This window comes from Lathyrus oleraceus, chromosome 3 (genome assembly GCF_024323335.1).
Source record: "Lathyrus oleraceus cultivar Zhongwan6 chromosome 3, CAAS_Psat_ZW6_1.0, whole genome shotgun sequence".
Lineage (NCBI taxonomy): Eukaryota > Viridiplantae > Streptophyta > Magnoliopsida > Fabales > Fabaceae > Lathyrus > Lathyrus oleraceus.
The window spans coordinates 306,487,433-306,508,516 of record NC_066581.1 but is presented as its reverse complement, the minus strand read 5'-3'; the positions used below and the strand labels follow the sequence as shown (position 1 = coordinate 306,508,516).

Genomic DNA, 21,084 nt, shown 5'->3' with positions numbered 1-21,084 from the left:
ACACTTTGCATAACATTCTATATAGTATTCTCATAGCGGGTCAATCCAGTATAAATATTGCTCTTAATATTCATACCTATGTTTGAGACTCCATAGGTGTATCAATGCTTTGTGATTCTTGAATTTCTTCAAGCTCTACTTTCCTCCCACTGATTCCTTTGGAAATAAAATCCTTTTCTAGGAAAACTCCAGTTCGAGCAACAAACACTTTTCCCTCAGAAGGATTGTAGAAGTAATACCCTATTGTTTCTTTAGGATACCCCACAAATAAGCATTTGTCAGATTTGGGCTCAAGCTTAGTTGAAATTTGTCGTTTCACATAAACTTTGCAACCCCAAATCTTCATGTAAGACATATGTGGTTTCTTACCACTCCATATTTCATATGGTGTCTTCTCAACCTTTTTGGATGGAACACGGTTAAGTGTGTAAGCTGCTGTCAATAGTGCATGTCCCCAAAAGGAGTTTGGAAGATCGGCGTGACTCATCATGGATCGGACCATGTCTAACAGGGTTTGATTTCTTCTCTCATATACACCATTCCATTGGGGTGTTCCAAGAGGAGTAAGTTGGGATAGGATCCCACACTCTTTTAGATGGTCATCAAACTCTAGGCTTAAACACTCACCACCTCGATCTGATCGAAGAGTTTTAATATTCTTACCTAGTTGGTTTTGTAATTCATTCTTGAATTCCTTGAACTTTTCAAAGGACTTTGATTTGTGTTTCATTAAATACACATAACCATATCTACTGAAATCATCAGTAAATGTGATGAAATACTGAAAACCTCCTCTAGCTGGTATGTTCAGTGGTCCACATACATCAGTATGTATGAGGGCCAAAATATCATTAGCTCTTTCACCTTTTCCTGTGAATGGAGACTTTATCATCTTTCCAATTAAACAAGATCTGCATGTCTCATATGATTCATAATCAAAAGAGTCCAAGAGTCCATCTTTATGGAGTTTGGAAATGCATTTCTCATTTATGTGGTCTAATCGACAATGCCAAAGGTAAGTTGGATTTAACTCATTAGGTTTCATCCTTTTAGTATTAATGTTATAGATAGGCATTTCAAGATCAAGGACATATAGTCCATTATTCATTTGTGCAGTAGCATAGAATATATCATTCAAATAAATTGAGCAACAATTGTTCTTTATTATAAATGAAAAACCAAACTTGTCCAAACAAGAAACGGAAATAATATTCCTGCTAATTACAGGTACATAATAACAGTTCTCTAACTGAATTATTAAACCACTAGGTAAAGTCAATACATAAGTTCCTACGGCTAAAGCAACAACCTTTGCTCCATTGCCAACTCGTAGTTCAACTTCACCTTTTTCCAAATCTCTACTCCTTTTTAGCCACTGCACATTGGTACAAATGTGAGAACCGCATCCAGTATCTAATACCCATGATGCAGAAGTAGCTAAATTAATTTCAATAACAAAAATACTTGAATTTGAAGTCTCTACTCCATTCTTCTTATCTTCTAGGTACTTTGGGCAATTTCTCTTCCAGTGTCCGGTCTTACCGCAATGGAAGCAGGTGCCTTCCTTTGTTATGCCTCCACTAGGCTTCAAAGCAGCAACAGTGGGTTTGGGTTTGGCAACTTCCTTGCCTTTCTCTTTATCACCCTGCTTGATGGGTCTTTTGTTCTGTCTCTTTCCATTTCCGATCATCAGAATGGACTTCCCTTTTGACTTCAGATTCTGCTCAGCAGTTCTTAACATGGCGAGCAGTTCAGGAAGAGATTTGTCCATATCATTCATATTGAAATTTAGGACAAATTGACTGAATCTATCTGGCAATGATTGCAAGATCAAATTAGTCGCAAGTTCCTTTCCGAGGGGAAAACCCAACCTCTCAAGGTTTTCCACATACCCAATCATCTTGAGCACATGGGGACCTACAGGGGCTCCCTCAGCTAACTTTCCTTGAAAAAGGGCTTTTGAAACTTCAAACCTTTCATGCCTTGCTTTCTCTTGATAGAGCATCTTCAGGTGTTCGATCATATCGAACGCTGCCATGTTCTTATGTTGCTTTTGCAACTTTGAGTTCATGGTAGCTAGCATGAGACAAGCAATTTCATTGGCATCATCGACATGCTTCTTATAAGCATCTCTTTCTGCCTTAGGTGCAGATCTAGGAGGTTCCTCTTCAGGAACAGGTTTCTCCAAGACATACAACTTTCTATCATGTTTGAGGACAATCCTCAGATTTCGGTGCCAATCCAGAAAATTTGTCCCAGACGATTTTTCCTTGTCAAGGATTGATCGCAAAATGTTGTTAGAGGTGTTTGTTGTCATGGTAATCTACATGAAAATAATGAAAATATAAGTATCAATAACATATTTAATTAGGCCTCTAATTAAATATGCGCCCACTATTTTACTTAAAATAAATGACCCTCACCATTTGATTCGGAAAATCCCGTTGGAAGATTTTCTAGTGGGTCGAGATCCATATTTCACTTTGTTTTAAGTCCGTGTAGGTGGATTACATAAAACTAGGTTATTTAGGTAGGAACTCCTTCCAATTGTATCTAATACAACTCTCAAATATTTTAGTTGGGTGAATAACTCTTTATTCCAATCCATCACATGGATCATTTCCAACTCTTGCTTCTAAACATATATAATCTTATTATAATTTGTTTAGTTAAGTTTGACCCATTATTTTAGCAATTGGATATTACAATTATCCCATCGCACCTTACTAATATAGAATATGCACCTCGCGTAGGTGAAACTTACATTATTCGATACTAGTCTTGATGAGTGCTAAAACTTGGAAAGCATAAACTTAATATTTAATTTGAGGGAATTTGCAATTATTCTGATCTAACTTGTTATTTATCATGTAAATCGTCTCTCACATGCATCAACATACATTCATATGCATCAACATACATAATGAAACAGTTATGGCCCCTAGCGCAATTGTTCTCCCAAGCCAATGAGAGAACCTAAGTTAACCTAATAACGATCTAAGCTTCTCCAAGCAAGATCTTCAAGGTTGTCCTCCTTTGATATTGAATTCTTGTCTTTCTTCATAACATTACATTACATAAAATAAACTCGTTTTACATACGAGGGAGTGAGATGAGAAAAGGAGTTACATTAAGAGATTAAAAGAGAGGCACGACGCGCAGGTCGTATTTTAAAAACCCAAAACAAAATAAAGGAAAACTAAGGCCATAACCGATCACCACAAGACAATAATAATAAACGCATCATTATTATTAAATTTAATTCTTTTAATTAATAAAAACCAAATTAAATTTTGGCGACCAATCACATTACGCAGAGTTAGCCGGGGGTCCGCTGCCCGGTTAGCAGGACGGGGGTCAAGGGGGCAGCGCCCCTTTGCGGGGTTGAAGGGGCAGCGCCCCTGGCCGAAATTTTTAATGAACAACTCATTTGAAATCGACGTCCTTTTTCGCATCAACACTTGATACTTTAAAGCACAACTCTTGCGCAATCACAACCCTAATCGCATAACTCTTTGACAACACAACCTTTGTGTCGTCATTAACCCTAATGCACCAATTTCAGACCGTTAAACACACCTCGATTGTTGATTCAGTATGATTGATCAACACGTCATTGCTTCACCATACTAATGTCGGATCAAGAAGCAAACGACCATTGATCGCCCAAAGGAAAACAACCATTAAGTGTTTGAATGAACGAAATAGAAACAGTATATAATATATACCGTATTTTGCATCAAGATTACTTATATCATATATATAACTTGATCGATCTCAATTGCATAACCTATGTACGATCGATGTATCGCTGCTTCACTATACTAATGTCGGATTCCGAAGCATAGTCAACATAAATCATCCAAATCGTACACACATGATGCCAAATTTAATTACTCGTTTATTCTTTGATTCATTCTGTCTTTTAATCGTATTAATACAGAAAATACAGAAAATAAACAGCTATCAGATGCATGGTTTCGTAAGTGGCTCTGATACCACTGAAGGAGAAGAGCGATCCAAAACGCAGCGGAATTTAAAATTTCTCCTTTAGTGATCCTTACAAATGAGCATGATCAGTGATAGAATCGTTACCTCTTGTGGCGATTGTAACCTTTGATGCAGATCTACGGAGCGATCACGAACGTTGAACGATGACAATGCCTCTACTCAATCCACGCGAATGGAATCCTTCAATCTCAGCGCTAGCTGCTATGAATGAAGGCTTTGAGTGAGTGTGTGTGTGTGTGTGAGAGAGAGAGAGAGAAACTGAAATTGCAATTGCACAAATGCTTCTACATAAGGGTTCTATTTATAGAACCACTTGTGTGGGTTGCAAGCTAAAAAGCCCACTCAAGTGTATGTGGCCCATATCCTATAATATGCCAAAATCACTTAAGCGCATGGTACCTTACCATATTTCGTATTCTACTTAAGTACACCATACCTTACGATGTTCTACAATTCACTTAAGTGCACCGTACACTACGGTATTCCTTAGTTACTCTATCTCTCATCAATCTGTCCTTTTGTGTGTGACCCTGTAGGTTTTCGCAGCATTGGTAATTATATTAAATCATGTATTTAACATAATAAACAGTGAGCGATATCTAGCAACACATCACTGCTACCCAAGACACGAAAATGTCATGTGATCTTACAAATCCTTTTGTGATAATACTTATGTGTACAATTACCATTTTGCCCTTATGTCTATATTGAACACAAGGCATAGACCGTGTCATCCTTGTCCAGTTCAATATTGGGCCCATATACATTTATCCTGTTACGCAGGATGGGCAAATTCCATCTAGGTCACTCATGTCCCTCAGCATGCTTCGTGGAGTACCCATCAACTGTCTTAATGGTCATCCAGTTACGGACAATGTTTGATCATCAATAAGGCACTCGACTCTACATCTAGGGTCCATAGTGGTTTCAGGTCGAAGGGTGGTATACACCATTATCACCATGAGAATAACTTATGACACTTTGCATAACATTCTATATAGTATTCTCATATCGGGTCAATCCAGTATAAATATTACTCTTAATATTCATACCTATGTTTAAGACTTGATAACTCCTTATCCATGATCCATGAGATGTGATCATTAGTCTATATACATAATAGTCTTAATGCTTTAATGTTATCCCACTTCACAATAAAGCTCGACTATGGATACTTTAAGAATAGTGTCCTTATGTTTAATGTGATCTCATGATTAAGTCACACTTGATACATTAAACGGACTATCTATTCTAGAGACTTTATTGGACAAACATAATAAAGAAAAAACCTTTTATTATTAATAAATAATTTGATACAAGTACCAAAAGTGTTGGCCTCTAGGACTTACACCAACACGAGGTAGAGGGTTATTTTTCCATTAAAATTACTCCAATGGGTGCCAAAATGTGTTTGTTGGAAGAATTTGAAGAAGGTGAAATTAATGTGTTGATTAGAGAAGCTAAATATTGGTGAAGTAAGTGGTTCTCTAATATCAGAGAATGATGAGAGGTAGATGTTGATAACGAGAGGCTACTTTGGGTTAGGGCGTTTGGGGTTCCTTGTCATGCTTGGAAAACTCCTTTCTTTGTCTTATTGAATGGTGCCTTTGGTTCCTATGTTTGTTCTAATGACAAGACGATGAAAGCTAAGTGTTTGGATGTTGCTAGATTTATGGTTAATATTAGATGTCTTATGGTTATTAATGAATTTTTTAGTATAGAGATTGTCGGGGAAATCTTCAGGATTAAAATCACTGAAGACCATCTTGCTCCGATGAGGATGTCCATGAAAGCTATGGAGCATGTTGAGAAGGTAAATGTATCTAGTTCTGATGCAATGTCTAGTTGGAGGGATGGGGTTAATTGTTTATAGGAGGAAACGTGTCCAGTCGCTAGTCTCCTTCAGGTGGTAATCTTTCACCAGTTCTTTCTCCGAAATTTGAGCCTGAATGTCATAAAAAGAAAAAGTATCGTATCAGCAAAAAGAGTGTAAAAAAGAAGTTGAACAAGAAAGTGTCTTTTTTTCCATTTTATGAAGCCATAAAGAACATGCAAGATGGGAAGTTCCTAGGTGATAGGTATCAGAAAGTTAAGAACATCTTTGAACCTAATTACCCGGTTGACTCTTTTTTCAAGAATTAGGAGACAGAGGATTAACTCAATAAGTCTGAGGGGCTTCTTGGTTCTGGTCCTATCTCTGGGGCCATTAATTTGGCCAAACAAAGTTCAATTGACCAATACATTGTTTGTGTTATTTTGCTAGAGAAGGATTCCTTTTCTCAAGAGGGGACTATTGTTAGGGCCCAAGATGTGACCCAATTCAACAGTACCGGTGGCTTAGATTTTCCTCGTTCTCTCACTCCTTTGACTTTTCCGGTTGGCCCATATATATACCTTATCTCCCCTTCTAGTTTCCCTAATTCCGTTTCCCCCATTTCCTTAGCAAAGCCCTCATTCTTTACGCCATTAAGGAACCCAAAGAGATTGCCAAGAAATATGTGGCCCCAACAATAGTCAGTTTGGTTCTGTGTTTTGAGATGGAAGACAGGTACTCTGGGGGATCTATTTTTTGTTTTGATTCAATCAAAGACTCAAATGTTAGGCAAGGAAATGTCAGGTTTTGGGATAATATGGATTCTAATGTTAGGGATAAGGTGTGGAAGAAAATTTCTAAGCTAGGGGTGGTGGCCAAAGACAAAGCGAAAGATTATAACAAGAAGATAGCTGAAATGGAAAGAAACGACAAGGAGAGAAGAGAGATATCGAAGGCACCTAAATCTTGGAAATCATGAATATTATTTTGATCAACATTAGAGGAAGTGGGAGCCTTGTTAAGAGAAGGAGAATTAATAATTTGATTAAGTTAGGTAATGCTAATTTTATTTTACTACAAGAAATGAAGTGCAACACTGTCGATGATAAGTTTGTCAGTTTGGTTTGGAGTCAGGAGCAGATCTTGTGGTCATGCTCTTATACGTATGGGAAATTTGTTGGAATGCTCTCTCTTTGGAAATCTTGTGAGATTTTTCCTATTTTCTCTTTCTCAGGAGTAAGGTATCTTGGAGTCAAGTTAGGTTGGAAGGGTCAGCTTTATTATATTCTCAATGTATATTCTCCTTGCAACATCTCTCTGAAAAGAGTTTTGTGGAAGAAAATTTTGGTTCTCATCAATAAATATATGGATGGAGATTGGATCATGGGGGGTGATTTCAATGCTATTGTGAAATTGTTGGAAAGAAAAGGGAGCTCCAACTTCAATAGACAGGGAGAAATAAAGGAATTTATGGATTTCTTAGGGAGTAACTATCTTGTGGATGTGCCTAGTCTGGTTAACAAGTTTACGTGGTTTAGTGGGGATGGGAGATCTATGAGCAGAATTAATAAATTTCTTTTATCACACGCTCTCGTGGATAGGCGGGGAATGGTGAATCAAGTGTTAGGGAAGAGAGACTTATTGGATCATTGCCCTATTTGGATCAAGGTCAATTCTTTAAATTAGTGTCCTAAAACTTTTAGGGTCCTTGATTGTTGGTTTGATAATAAGGAGTTTGTGGTTTTTGTTAAGAAATGCTGGAAAGATCTTTTGGTGACAAGTAGAAGTGATTATGTGCTCAAAGAAAAACTGAAGTTGTTGAAGGTTTGTATCAAGAAGTGGAATGCATAGGTTTTTGGGAGATTGGATTTGGAGGTAAAGGAGTGTGTAGAGGAGATCAATAGAGTATAAGCTTCCATCGTAGAGTGTTTTCCGGGCAAGGTAGATGGTCTTGTAGCTAATAGGAAGCTCGTTTCTTCAGATTTTTGGAAGAAGCTATCAATGAAAGATAATTTTCTCATTCAGAAGTCAAGATTGAAGTGGCTTAGGGACGGTGATCGCAATAGTAAGTTCTTTCACGCTGTGATTAAATCTAGGAAAAGAAGGAAGTTTATTGGTTCTTTTTAAGAAGGATTTTTCAGAACTAGAATCAGACAAACCTACTCTAGAAGAAGTCTCTTTTAAGGATCTTTCTCAAGAAGAAAGTAGAGTGTTGGAGATCTCGTTCACTGACCTTGAAATCAAATCAGCTGTGTGGATTGGTTTGATAATAACATTCATTGTAAGTTGGGGAGAGGTAATAAAATGCTATTTTTATGGAATAAGTGGTGTGGGAGCTTCCTTTGTATCTCAGATTTTCGAAAGTGTTCTCGTATTCATCTTTATCGTTCGCATAGGTCAGTGAAGTGGGTTAGTGGGTTATTGGGTTAACAATATTTGGAATTAGGACTGGTCTCTATTTTCCTTTGCAAGTCAACAATACATGTCCCAACTTTTGAGTTTTCGTCAGGAATTATCCTCCTTTAGTCCGGTGAGAGGAGTGGAGGATAGTTTTGTCTAGTCAGGTGATTTATCGGTGTTGTTTTCTATTAAATTATGTTATATGGATATGTTAAATCTTCAGCTTATTAACAAGGATGGTGATGAAACTTCATTGCATCTAAAGAGGTTGTGGAAGACCAAAGTTCCTTCGAAAATTCAAATATTTGGATGACGTTTGTTTATTAAAAGACTTCCATCCAAAACTGAATTAGACAAGAGGGGATATTTCATTCTTTCATAGATCTTATGTGTGTCTCGTGCTTTGCATTACAGACAAATCTTTTTCATCTTTTAATTTCTTATCCTTTTTCTTCAAAGGTATGGGATTCCATAGGAGAGTGGTTGAAATTGGAGCATATAGATGAAACCTCAATTGAGTCATGCAGAGCAATTCTACTCTCTTATGAGAGGTAAAGCAGTCCGGAGCAAAAAGATGGCGATTTAGTTGACAACTTATTGTTGTTTGTGGTTATGTAGAAATAACGTTATTTTCAATAATATCATTAGGAATGTAGAAGATAGTAGTTATCATATTAAACTAATTCCCTAAAATTGGATTGTTTTAGGTTTAAAGAGTAGATTAGTATTGTATTTTTACAATTAATAGAGAAATCTTATAAAATATCTCAAATTACGGTAACTTTGTAATTTGTTTGAGCACAGTTTATGCTCATTTTCAATCAATTTATTGAAGAAGAAAAAACTAAAAAATAACAATGAATTACTAATTTTAAATTTAATGAGCAAAGAAAAATAAACTAAAATTTCTAATATTGAGATTGTATTTATTGTCTTTGTCTTGTTGTTGTTTTGGGGAATTTACAAACAAGAAAGATAAAAGAAATCAGTTTTCTTGCATGATATTAAAATAATTTGATGAGTGGGTAATTGACAAAACTTTTCCTTATTTCTATGCATATAACATGTTAAAGAGGGATGATTTTAGGATCTAAAACCATCTCCTCTAAATATTTTTTTCTTTTTTTCATTTAAATAAGTGATTTTATGTATATTTTTAATTTTTTTTCGTGCGACCTTGTTGGTTGTCGTCTTATTACAATGTTATTTTATTTTTTTGTCTTGATGCAATGTTTGTTCGATTCAGATTGACAGATTAGTTTCGATTCAATGCATATTCAATCAATAATTTTGACGTCGTCAATGTTGCACACTCGAAGATATGGATATTCCGAACATTTCAACTTCGTTATATTTATAGGCTTTGTCACATTTCGTTATATTTATAGGCTTTGTCACATTTGAAAATATTTTTCTGTTTAATATTATTAATGTGGATGTTGTGTATTTGTTCACTTATTCATATTTTGAGTTTATACCGATTTACATTTATATTATTCAATGAATTATATCAATTTGAATAAATGGACATACTTTTTAAATAAAGAAAAAACACTCTAAAATATAGGAAGGGAGAAAAGAGCTGCCAACTAAGAATTGTGATAATATAGCTGTTACGTGGCTTATAAAGTGATATGATGTAAAAAAAAATTGAAGTTTTTTTAAAATTATAAATAAATAATTATCAAAACTCATAATACAGTGATCCCTAATGGGAATTGAGTTACAACCAGAGAAATTAAAATAACCTCTTTATTCTGTCTTGGTTATTACCAAACCAAGTTTATTCTTTATTCATAAACTTCAAGCCCTATAAACTCAGTGTGCCACGCCCCCTAACCTGCAATGAGTAAAGTGAAGTAAACATTAGGTTTCTTTACAAATCTTTGATGTATGAAAAGTATACCATTTAGAAACAAAAATAAGAAAGGCTTTAAATATTTTTGCTCTCATTTGTAAAATTAAAAAGAGTGTTGATTTATAGAGATATACTTGCTACAATCCATGTTAGCACCAATTGGGAAAGGCAAATTGACTCCACATTTGTTAGGAAGACCCTGAACAGCATCAGGATCGAGTCCAGGTATGGCGATTAATGTTGATTTGATGCATTCACAGGCATCTTTACGTTCAGGAAGAGATTTGGCTTGGTCATTAACAGTCCTAACACCATTACAACATAGTTCAGGGACAGTTGGTCCTGGGTGCCTAAGGTACCTAAGGCATGGTACTAAGGAACCTTTTATTTGACCACATGATTGCCCAGCATTGGCTAAGGGAATACCAAAAACCAAGCATATCATAGCCAAGCAAGTAACCTTGATAAGCATTGAGCTAGCCATATGTTTGAGTGAATGAGTGTAGAAGTGATGAATGCTATGGTGTATGGTTGTAAGGGTATTTATAGGGAAAAAATATATAGTAGTATTAATAAAATATTAATATTTTTGTTTAGTATATATTAATTCACTTTATCTCAATTCACATAATTAGTTTTAAATTATAATTAATAATATTTTTTTAATTAAATAAGATTTATTTTATTAATAAAGTCAACACAATTAATTGTTTTCACTAAAAAAAGTTTGCATATGACACAAATATGACACTTATAATAAGACATAATAAATCATTTTTTAATAGAAATGTTTATATAAAAAAGACTAATTTAATATTATTTTTTATTTTAACTTATAATGAGACAAAATAAATTGTTTTTTAATAGGAATATTTATATTGGAAATTGAATACTTTTTTTTTTACTTTAAAAAACTAACTTTTTTTTTCAATTTTCAACAATCGTATATTTATGTAAAAATTGATCAAAGAATAATGTGAACAATGAGAAAGAGAGAAGAAATAACGGGAAGGTTACGGTTAGGGATAAGTGTTTTTTTCTAATCAGATTTAGAAAATTAGTGATTATGAATTCGTTAATCGTCGGATCAAACTAATTTTTGGACATAAGGTTTGTAAAATACAAATTCTACACTTTCACAGTTTGGATCATCAAAATAAGGTCTACAGGAAGAGATACCATGTCCGTACAACACCAGGGTTTTTTTGGGATGCTTTGTTAGGGTTTGAAAGAAAAGCTAATCGATATGGGATCCTCCAGGGCAGGTCATTGACATGAAGACCTTCCATGGTCGACTCTTACTCCTCAAACGACTCTTATGTCTCCATCCCAATCCCAAGCATAAAAGAAATCCTTTGCATAAGCTCTTCAAAATGCATGTGATATGCTTGTTTCCAATTTTGATAAGTCTTGCCTCAAAGGTAACCAACCGCCTTTCTATCAAGATATCTGAAGAGAAGCATGACTCAAACGTTGCTTGAATAATTTACATGGGAGATTGATTACTAGTAAAGGTAACGTAGCATTGAAGGCATCAAATTTACGTGACAAATTCATGAAGTTATGAAGTACAATTAATAATTGCGATTTAACTCACTTGAGACGTGGATATTTTGAATTTTCATTCTACTCAAGAGAGGATATCAATAAAATTTGGAGTGTAGAGACATGAAATATTAAGCCCTCGCGATTGCGCTTGTCTGCGTGGACACTAGATTTTAAACTTGAAAATTTGAATATTACACATGCTCAAGTGTGGATGAGGATGCACGGTTTCCATTAGAGTACTAGGAACTAACTACTTTATTTGCAATTGTTTATGTTATTGGAATTCATTTATCAGTTGATGAGCTTACACAAAAAAGAACTTTGGAGCATTTTGCGCGTGTCCAGACAGACCCGTATATTCATCATGATCATATTTTGGTGGAATAAGAGTGTTATGTGTTCTTTGTTGAATTCGAATACATGAATTTACCTATTTTTTGTGATCATTGTGTGTGTTTGTGTGTGTGTGCGCGTGAGTGTATGTGTGTGCGCGTGTGTTTGCGTGTGTGTGTGTGTGTGTGTATGTTGTTCATAGTATTGATAAATGTTGGAAGTTGAAAGGTAAGAATACACGCCTAAAAAGTCCAAACAAGCTATACCAATTGATGACAGCGTGAAAGATATAGAAAATGATGAATTTGTAAATGTCATAGTGAATGATGACTTTATAGATTTGAATAAGACAAAAAATCATACTCTTGAGAGTGATATAGTGATGACTTTGTTGTGGATATTCATCCGGTGAATGATGTTAATGCTAATAAGAAGTATATATCATAAACAACCTCTCTAAATGAAGAAGAAATAGTAGTAGAGTCTGCTAATGATTTGAAAGAGAATTCGGTGATTGATAAAGAGATTGCAGATGATAGAAGAGAACAACTTGATCATGATTTTATTATTATGGAGAATAGTGGTAAGAATTTGGTGAAAAATCCATTTGATGGTTTGCATTTGGAGAAGAATAATAACCTTGGGATGATTAAGGCAATCTTCCTGAACCATATTAAGAAGAAGTTACTTTGGTCAATAAAAGGGTAGAGGAAGGCCTAAATTCATTCATCCTAGAAGGGAAATTAACACACGAGCCATGTCGGGTAAACACAACACCACTCAATAAAATTCATTTATTGGAGTTCTAGAGTTGTAGGAAACTTTGATACTAGGTTGCCTATTAAAAATCTCTATGATCAAAAAAAGCTCGACTTGCTTTTGATTATTGAACCAATGATTCATTATGCTTATTTTCCTACTGAGTGCCTTAAACAAATCACACTTAAGATATTTGCATTAAATTTTAGACAGAATAATGGTTCAAAGTTATATGATTTTTTTGCAATATATATGAATCCCATTATGTTGAGTTTATCTGAACAACATGTAACTTCTTCCTAGAGAAATGGATCAAACTAAATTATTCATTGCAACTGTATATGCAAGTAACTCGCACGTGATTCAAATATATTTATGAAATGTGTAACACCTTTCTAAAATACCCCAAATATTTAATTAAAATAACAATATGTCAATCAGAGTAATTATGCAGTTAAGGGTGTCACACAAACAACTCCACACCATTCATCAAAGTAGCTTGTCATGCTCATTTATTTATCAAATAAAACATTTGCACAATACGCAGCGGATAGAGATTTAATCAATCATGCAAAACATGTAACACATTACATGTAAAATGGTTCACAACCAACAATAAAACATTTAAAACATCCCATCCCGATGTTACATCTACCAGAGCATGACCCACTAAGGAACTACACTAGACTCCAAGCACTAGCTCCTACTCAATCACTGCTCGTTACCTGAAAAATAGTTGTAAGGGTGAGTTCCTCAATCGATATAATAAGCATTATAAAATATCATGCAATGTTAAGTAATTTAACACATTTCATCACCCTAATCAGATTACACATTCAGCAACGGCAATATCAACTCAATCATACTCAACATCAACACAACACACAACACACATCACACGTATAATACTGGAATACATCCATTCATATCATACGCCATACATACATTATGCAATGAGACTCCATGCATGCGGTACCGACTATTCGTGAACATATAGTTCAACCTCACCGATCAAATCCAGATACGGCTACCAAGCCCACTAGTCCCACTCATTTGAGACCTAGTGACTCACTCACTAATTCCTCACCATGGGAATTAGCTACCACCCCAAGGGCCATGCTATGCACGCTAATTCACCTAGCATGCAAACATCAACAACAGTCCATAATGACTAACTCACTAATTCCTCACCATGGGAATTAGCTACCACCATAAAGGCCACAATATGCATGCTAATTCACCTAGCAATGCAAAATCATCAACAATAATCCACAATGGACATATGCTCACACTCTAAGCCATAAACAGTCCATTCACAATTGCATACGTAACATATACATTCACAGCATTATGCATACCATCATACATCATCAACACATGTATCAAAACATCATATCATGTCAAATAATTAATCACAGTATTAGCACACTCTACTAATACTTATACTGCTCAAAACAACGGGACATGATCCCTATTACCCCATACGCCAATATAGGCCAACCATCAAATAAGTACACAACATTTAAATACCAATTTTTCCACTTTTCAACAGTGTTAACCGGTTAACGCCCTGGGTTAACCGGTTAACGCAACACAGAACACGCTTTTTGGCAAAACTCAACAGTGTTAACCGGTTAACGCCCTGGGTTAACCGGTTAACGCAGACAGAACAGCAATTTCTCAGAACTCACAACAGTGTTAACCGGTTAACGCCCTGGGTTAACCGGTTAACGCAAGCAAAACAGCAATACTTCATAATTCCTAACAGTGTTAACCGGTTAACACCCTGGGTTAACCGGTTAACGCAAGACAGAAAGCTGTTCCTGCGCTAACGCGAAGCAGAATGCAGAACTCTCCGCATTTTCCGCCGTTGGAGGACCCCCGGACCTCCGATTTCACTTCCGTAAAAAGCTACACTTCCGGGAAATCAAGACTCATCCAATTACAGAGTCAATTTCAGTTTTAACACAACTTATCTATCACAATTTTTCAGCATTCAACATCCCAATTAGGGTCAAATCAATGGCTTATCACTACCCATTACATGTTAACCCATAATACCCATTAAACGACGATAAACCCCCCTTACCTGAGTTAATCCGGCGAATCTTTAAGCTTCAAGCTTTTCTCTTCTCCAACCTTCTTCCTCTTGCTCTGTCTCTTTGCCCTTTTCCTCTTTTCAGCCGCTTCTCTGCTTTTTAGTGAAACCCTTTCTTTACCAAAAATGGGACTCTTTTTCTTATTTCCAACTTATATATATTTTCCAATAATTATTATTCCAATAATAATAATAATAATCCAATAATTCCAATTATTTAATTAAATTAATAAATATAATATTAACTTAAATTAAATAATTATCTTATTTTTATCGGGGTGTTACAAAATGAACTTAACAAGCTTCAATAGGTCAATCCTTGTCCTTGTGCATGATATGTGATTTCAATGCAGTTATTGGTTCCCATGAGAAATCTAGTAGATGTCCTTCAAACAAAACTTCCACGAATGAGTTTCTTAACTGGACAAATAAAAATGAGATTATGCATATTTAAACTAATGGTAGCTATTACACTTGGTTCAATGGTTTCTTGGCTCATGGCCAAAATTCAGAAAACAACGAATCAATTTTCTTTCATTATAAAGAATCAGCTATATGACAAATTTTTCCATCACATTTTCTTTCACCCGCATCCCATCTAATGTTATTTGAGTTGTTTACATTAGCAAACAATCAATTGAACCTTGGAATAATTGGTAGGTACCACATCACCTAGGAAGGAGTCCATTTTCTTCTTACACCACCATCATCATCAACACCACTGTCATTCAACTTGTAACGTGACTCTCCATCCTTCAGGCACTCATTCAGTTTTTATTACTCTTTCATATATAATATGCAATCATTATGACATACATGCATTTAGATTTAGTCCAAACCTATTGGACACAATATCTTTTTGGCATCATAATTATGGTTTGACAACGTGCTACCTTTTGGAAGCATGTCTTTAAACAATTCAAGCAATTCAGCGAAACTTTTATCCATCCACCCACTTTGTTTCCTTCCAATTAAATAGACTCAACATCGCTACCAACCGTGTCAAATTAGTGCACCTATAATATAAAGAGTTTTCCTAGTCACTATGTAAAGTATTATACACATGGGTTCTCTATATGGCGTAGTTAGACTTTTTTCACTTCATCGGGCCACACACATGTCATATAATGTTGACAAATTACATCACAAGGACAATAAAACAATCCTTTATTGTCAATAATTTTTCATTCAATGAATTCAAGAAACGCAACCACTACATTCTTATACTTTTCACTTAATACATTAGCTTTCATCCAACTATGATCAATAATTATGTACTTTCTGAAAATAAAATCAAAATACTAGACAAATTAATCATGCATTTTGAATGAAAACTTTACTAACTCACATTGTAATATCAAAATATTTCTAAGTAACATTTCAATAAATCTACACCAATATTAAATTAGACACACATTTCTAAGTAACATTTATAAACTACACATTTTAACAACCAATATTCAACTAAAATTTCTCACACCTTTAAGAGAGATGTCAAGACTTTGATAAGATAACACAACAACAATGGTATGCCTTAAGCATTAACCACTATATGGTATGGACGAAAACAAAGAGAATTAAGTGTTTGGTATCAGGGCAAACATCTCTCGGTTCATAAGCAGACACTGGATGGAGCTCAAATAAATAGTGTGTTTGGCTCAAAGAGAGAGGTATATCACATGAAGTGAATGAAGATAGTCGGTATTGAATGGAATATGATGGACTGGATGATGCTCTAAGGCAGAAGAAGAAATAATGATAAATATGCTCGTACAGGATTTAAACCCTCGTGCCTACGTATTATCATCATGCAATGAGAAAGTCAAAGCTTTGTAGTTCGTGGAACCACGAAAACAAAGAAAGGATACTTGATTGGATTGCCAAGGGGCAAAGAAAATTTGCTTAAAAATAAAGAGCGTGGCATTAACCAATGATGTAGGAAATGTCAAAGGTTGCCAGAGTCTGTACTCCATAGGCAAAATAGAACTTGCTACAGTCTGTAACTCTGTATGGCAAGGAAGCCAAGGTTTGCACCTTATGGGAAAAATCAAATGGTTTCTAGAGTCTGTAAATCCATAGGCAAAGAGAAGTGATGCCAAAGTCTGTACTTTATAGGCAGAATGAAATGTCAAAGTTTGTAACTGTATATAAAAAGTCTAGGTTTCCAGAGTTCGTAACTCAATGGGGAAAAAGGGAGATTGCCACAGTCTGTAACTCTGTAGGACAAGAATGGCAAGGTATGTACCTTATAGGCAAGGAACAAAGGATGCCAAAATCTGTAACTGTATAGGCAATGCATGAGGCAATTGATTAGGAAGTGGGTGTGCGATCCTAAGGTAATGATCCCAAAAGATGTATGGACATCAAGAAGGAAAGTCTGGTACTATATCTAAGAGGAGAGTAATGGTGTTTCACTGTTGAACACTGACTAATGTGCAATGATGATTCACAGCTGAAGTGTTGAATGATTGATGCTTACTTGAAGAAGACTTGTCAATTATATGATTCAAATTGCACTAAAGTCTATGAACAAGGGCGAATACCTTAAGCAACTGGGTCATTCGTCCCGTACCCAAAGATATTCTAGACAAGGATAAGAATTCTCCACTGTTATCATTCTTTGTTACTTAAGGCTCATGACATACACCTTGAATCAAAATTGACAAGTTGCTGATAGGAGATCTTGGGTGTTGATCCCGGTGATGCAATGCTACTTGTTATAGAAAAAGACTTGTCAATCATTTGATTTAAATTGCGCTAAAGTCTATGAATAGAGGTGAATACGATGAGCAACTGGGTCATTTGTCCCTTATCCAAAGATATTCAGAATGAGTTAATGGAATTCTCCACTCTTATTCCTTCTCTATTTCTTAAGGCCCATGCCACACAATCTGAATTATGATTTACAAGTGTTGATACTTTTGTTGTACTTGAGAAGTAATCCACTTTGTCAGTCATGCTTGATTGATATTGACTTTGAAGTCTTGATCTTGGATTTGAACCCTGAGGTCTTAAGCTTCTGAGATTCAGCATATCCAATACAGTTTGAGCACAATGAGCTTGCCCTATCAAGTGATCAGGAGTCTCTTGATCACTTGAATTGACTTGGGAATTTAAGCACAATGCAAAGGATTTGGTTGACCAAAGTGACCTTTGGTCAACACTAATCAGTGGGATTCAGAGAAGTTTGTAAGTTGAGTGTGCACCTGAGAGAGAGAGAGAGAGGGGGGGAGGGGGATTAGGTACTATGATTTTTTTTTCCGGTTTTGACTTGTTTTTAGAATATTTCCTTAGAGATTACTTTGTGATGAATACGGTAAATGCTAAAAAGATAAAGTACTTTGTTTTTAGAATATTTTCACAAAGTTAACTGGATTATGTACTAACACTTATTGAATAATCAGTTTCCCCAAAGCAAACCCTAAGCTAAAGGATCATGTATTAAAAATCAGAATTCTTCTAGCTAGGGGCAAAATGGTCAATATGCAAAAATGATCAATTAGGGAATATAGTTTCTAAAAATCAACATCTAATTAAAAAATAATTAAGCCTAATTATATCTAATTGTGTGAAAATCTAATCAGTCTAAAATCTAATTATCCTAATCAAATATAAACATAACCTAATCAAGATTTAAAACCTAATTATATTCTAAAATCTATTAATTATACAATTCTAATTATGACTTAAATTTCTAATTATCACTTAATTAACCTAATATTCAAATTCTAAATCTAGCTCTAAAAACCTAATTAACCATTAACTCTAATTATTCCTAATATCAAACCTGGAACCAACATCATTCAAAATCCACCTCGATGCAGCCAAGACTTCATCGCGTTCAAACCTCACGTTTTCCACTTTGAAATCAGAACGAAGAAAAGATGAAAAACAAAGCTCTGAGGTTCATTCAATCTCCGAAATCAACATCAACATCCAATTTGGTTCATCATTGTGCGAGCGCAGAATCGAAAGAAATCTAATTGAAGCGAACAACACAATGAGTCATGGATCATAATAAAAAGGTAGAGGAAAATTTACCGGAATTTGAGCTCAAGCTACGTGGCACGAACATGTATCGATTATCTATGCCTTGCTCTGCGTATACCTCTACTTCTTCTCACTTCTGTTTCAATCTTCTTTGAATTGCTTATGTTTCTTCTCCCTCCGCTTTTTGTATTGCGTGTGTTGTTGTTGCATTCGTTGCATGCGGATTGAGAGGTTATGTGAGGTTCTGAGCGTGAGAGTGGTTCTGAGGGGTTGATTTTGATGATGATGGCGATGCAAAGTGAAGATTGAATGTTCATGGATGCTGAAAATGCAGTGAGTTATTGTTTATATAGAGTTGCAGAGTTTGTTAGAGATTCAAATGAAATTCACAATGAAATGAACTGTTAGTTAGAAATGTAAAGGTTGGTTGAAACTCAAATTCAAATGAAATGTGAATTCACCTTCCTGCTTTATGAAATGATGTTTTTGTTAGTTAGGAATTGTTCTTTACTATGTGATTGTTTCAGACTTTTCTGTTAGTTTTGGCTTGAAGTGTTAGTGTTTGAGTCAGTTAGTTAAATTAGAAAATTGGTTAATGTTAGTTTGTTTGCTTTTCCCTCTGTTAATCACGATTCGTAGTTGCAGTTAAACAAAATTGACTTGTTGTGTTAGTTTAGTTTTAATGAAAGGGATTGTGAATAACTGAACTGGTTTTGAATTAGTTTTGGTATGATTGTGAATTAGTTTGGATCATTAGTTCAGTAGCAGGATGGTTGATCACTTGTTTAATGGTTGTTCGCATAGTTTGCTTGATTCAAAGTCCTACTATGAAGTACTGGTTATGGTAGGTTAGGAATAGGGCTATTGCTGCAAAAAAATGTTAGCAGAGTTGGTCATCACTTGGTTAACATGCCATTAATGAACTAATCTTTGTTATCTTTGTGGATGCAATTCTGTATGTCATGTCTATTTAAGTTTGTGACAATTATTTGGATTTGTGAAGCTTGTTTAAGTGGTTTTTTTTATAAGCACTTGTATTAATACGCATAAGGGGTGCAACCCAATACAAAGGGAAAAAAGTTACAATCCAATGAAACTAGAAGGATTAGCAAACCATAATTCTCTATTAATATCTATATTCCCCTTAGACAAAATAGAAATCCAATCCCACCAAATTGATTTAATAATCAATAAAATCTCTACCACATTCCAAATGGAATGTTTAAAAACCAAATTATTTCTAGCATTCCAAATGCTCCAACAAACCAAAGACCAAATAAAAGCGAAAAAAGACGACTTCACTCTTCCATCCAAAGAATTTGATAAAAATAAAAGCACATCTTCTCCGGTAACAATAGTATCAATATCCGAAAATTCCAATAGATCATCAAAATCCACTTCAAACCACGAGAACACTTCCTTCCAAATGGTTTTAACTTTACAACACTTAAGAAAAAGGTGACCAACAAATTCCTCTTCTAACTCACATAAGGGACAAAAAGAACCCTCCACACCTAAAATCACACCTCTATGCCAAAGTTCTTTTCTCGTCGGTAAGGCTCCCAAGATCCATCTCCACCCAAACAACTTGACTTTACACGGAATAATAGCTTTCCATAATCTTTTAAGTTCACAAAGTCTAAAATCACTACCAATATGATTAACCGCTTTCAATGAATAGAATCGTTTAAATGCATTCCTAACTGAAAAACCCTCCACATCTCTCCACCAAATTAATTTATCAACCTCATTCATACACGGTTTTACATCCTTTAAGATCTCTATTAACTCCTTCCAGTCCTCCAATAATTCACCTACTAATAAGGTAGAATCAACACCCACCTTCCAACTCCAACCCTCATTCTCCCATAAACCACAATTAATCACAAGAGCATTAGGAAATGAACAAACCTCAAATAAACGAGGAAAAAGAAGCTTAAGAGAAATATTTCCCAACCAACAATGCTTCCAAGCAAGAATAGAATTGCCTCTTCCCAATTTACAAGAAATTGACTCACAAAACCAATCATGACCGCCAAAAGGAGTTCCACAAACCAACCGAATATCTCTCCACCATAGAGAATAATTAGAAAGAGCCGACTTCGACACCACATCACAAAGAGATTGCAATCCACTACCATATCTAAATTGAAGTAAATTAAACCATATCGCCTGCTTATCATTAAGAAAACGCCAACCCCATTTACTCATCAAAGACAAATTAAACCACTCCACATTCTTAACACCTAAACCTCCTTCCTCCGTTCTAAGACA

General features: G+C 35.1%; 1 protein-coding gene and 1 long non-coding RNA gene across 2 annotated transcripts; both read right to left on the bottom strand.

Moving 5' to 3' along the window:
• Positions 1 to 9,864: 9,864 nt before the first annotated feature.
• Positions 9,865 to 10,607, bottom strand: LOC127127293 (non-specific lipid-transfer protein 1). The gene is made up of 2 exons (XM_051056445.1): positions 10,217 to 10,607; positions 9,865 to 10,064 (listed from the first exon to the last, which is right to left on the bottom strand). Exons 1-2 carry the CDS (start codon positions 10,564 to 10,566, stop codon positions 10,043 to 10,045), a joined length of 372 nt encoding a protein of 123 aa, XP_050912402.1. The 5' UTR covers positions 10,567 to 10,607; the 3' UTR covers positions 9,865 to 10,042.
• A 2,600-nt stretch (positions 10,608 to 13,207) lies between these two features.
• Positions 13,208 to 19,283, bottom strand: LOC127127292 (uncharacterized). Its single transcript, XR_007805303.1, has 2 exons — positions 18,862 to 19,283; positions 13,208 to 13,447 (listed from the first exon to the last, which is right to left on the bottom strand). It is a non-coding gene; the product is annotated as an uncharacterized LOC127127292 (long non-coding RNA).
• Positions 19,284 to 21,084: the final 1,801 nt, after the last annotated feature.

Bases quoted from the DNA above. Each gene is read 5' to 3' on its own strand.
- LOC127127293 (XM_051056445.1), bottom strand. From the start codon at position 10,566: ATGGCTAGCTCAATGCTTATCAAGGTTACTTGCTTGGCTATGATATGC. The intron at 10,065-10,216 runs GTATATCTCTAT...TACTCATTGCAG, and splicing joins GCTAACATGGATTGTAGCAA to GTTAGGGGGCGTGGCACACT.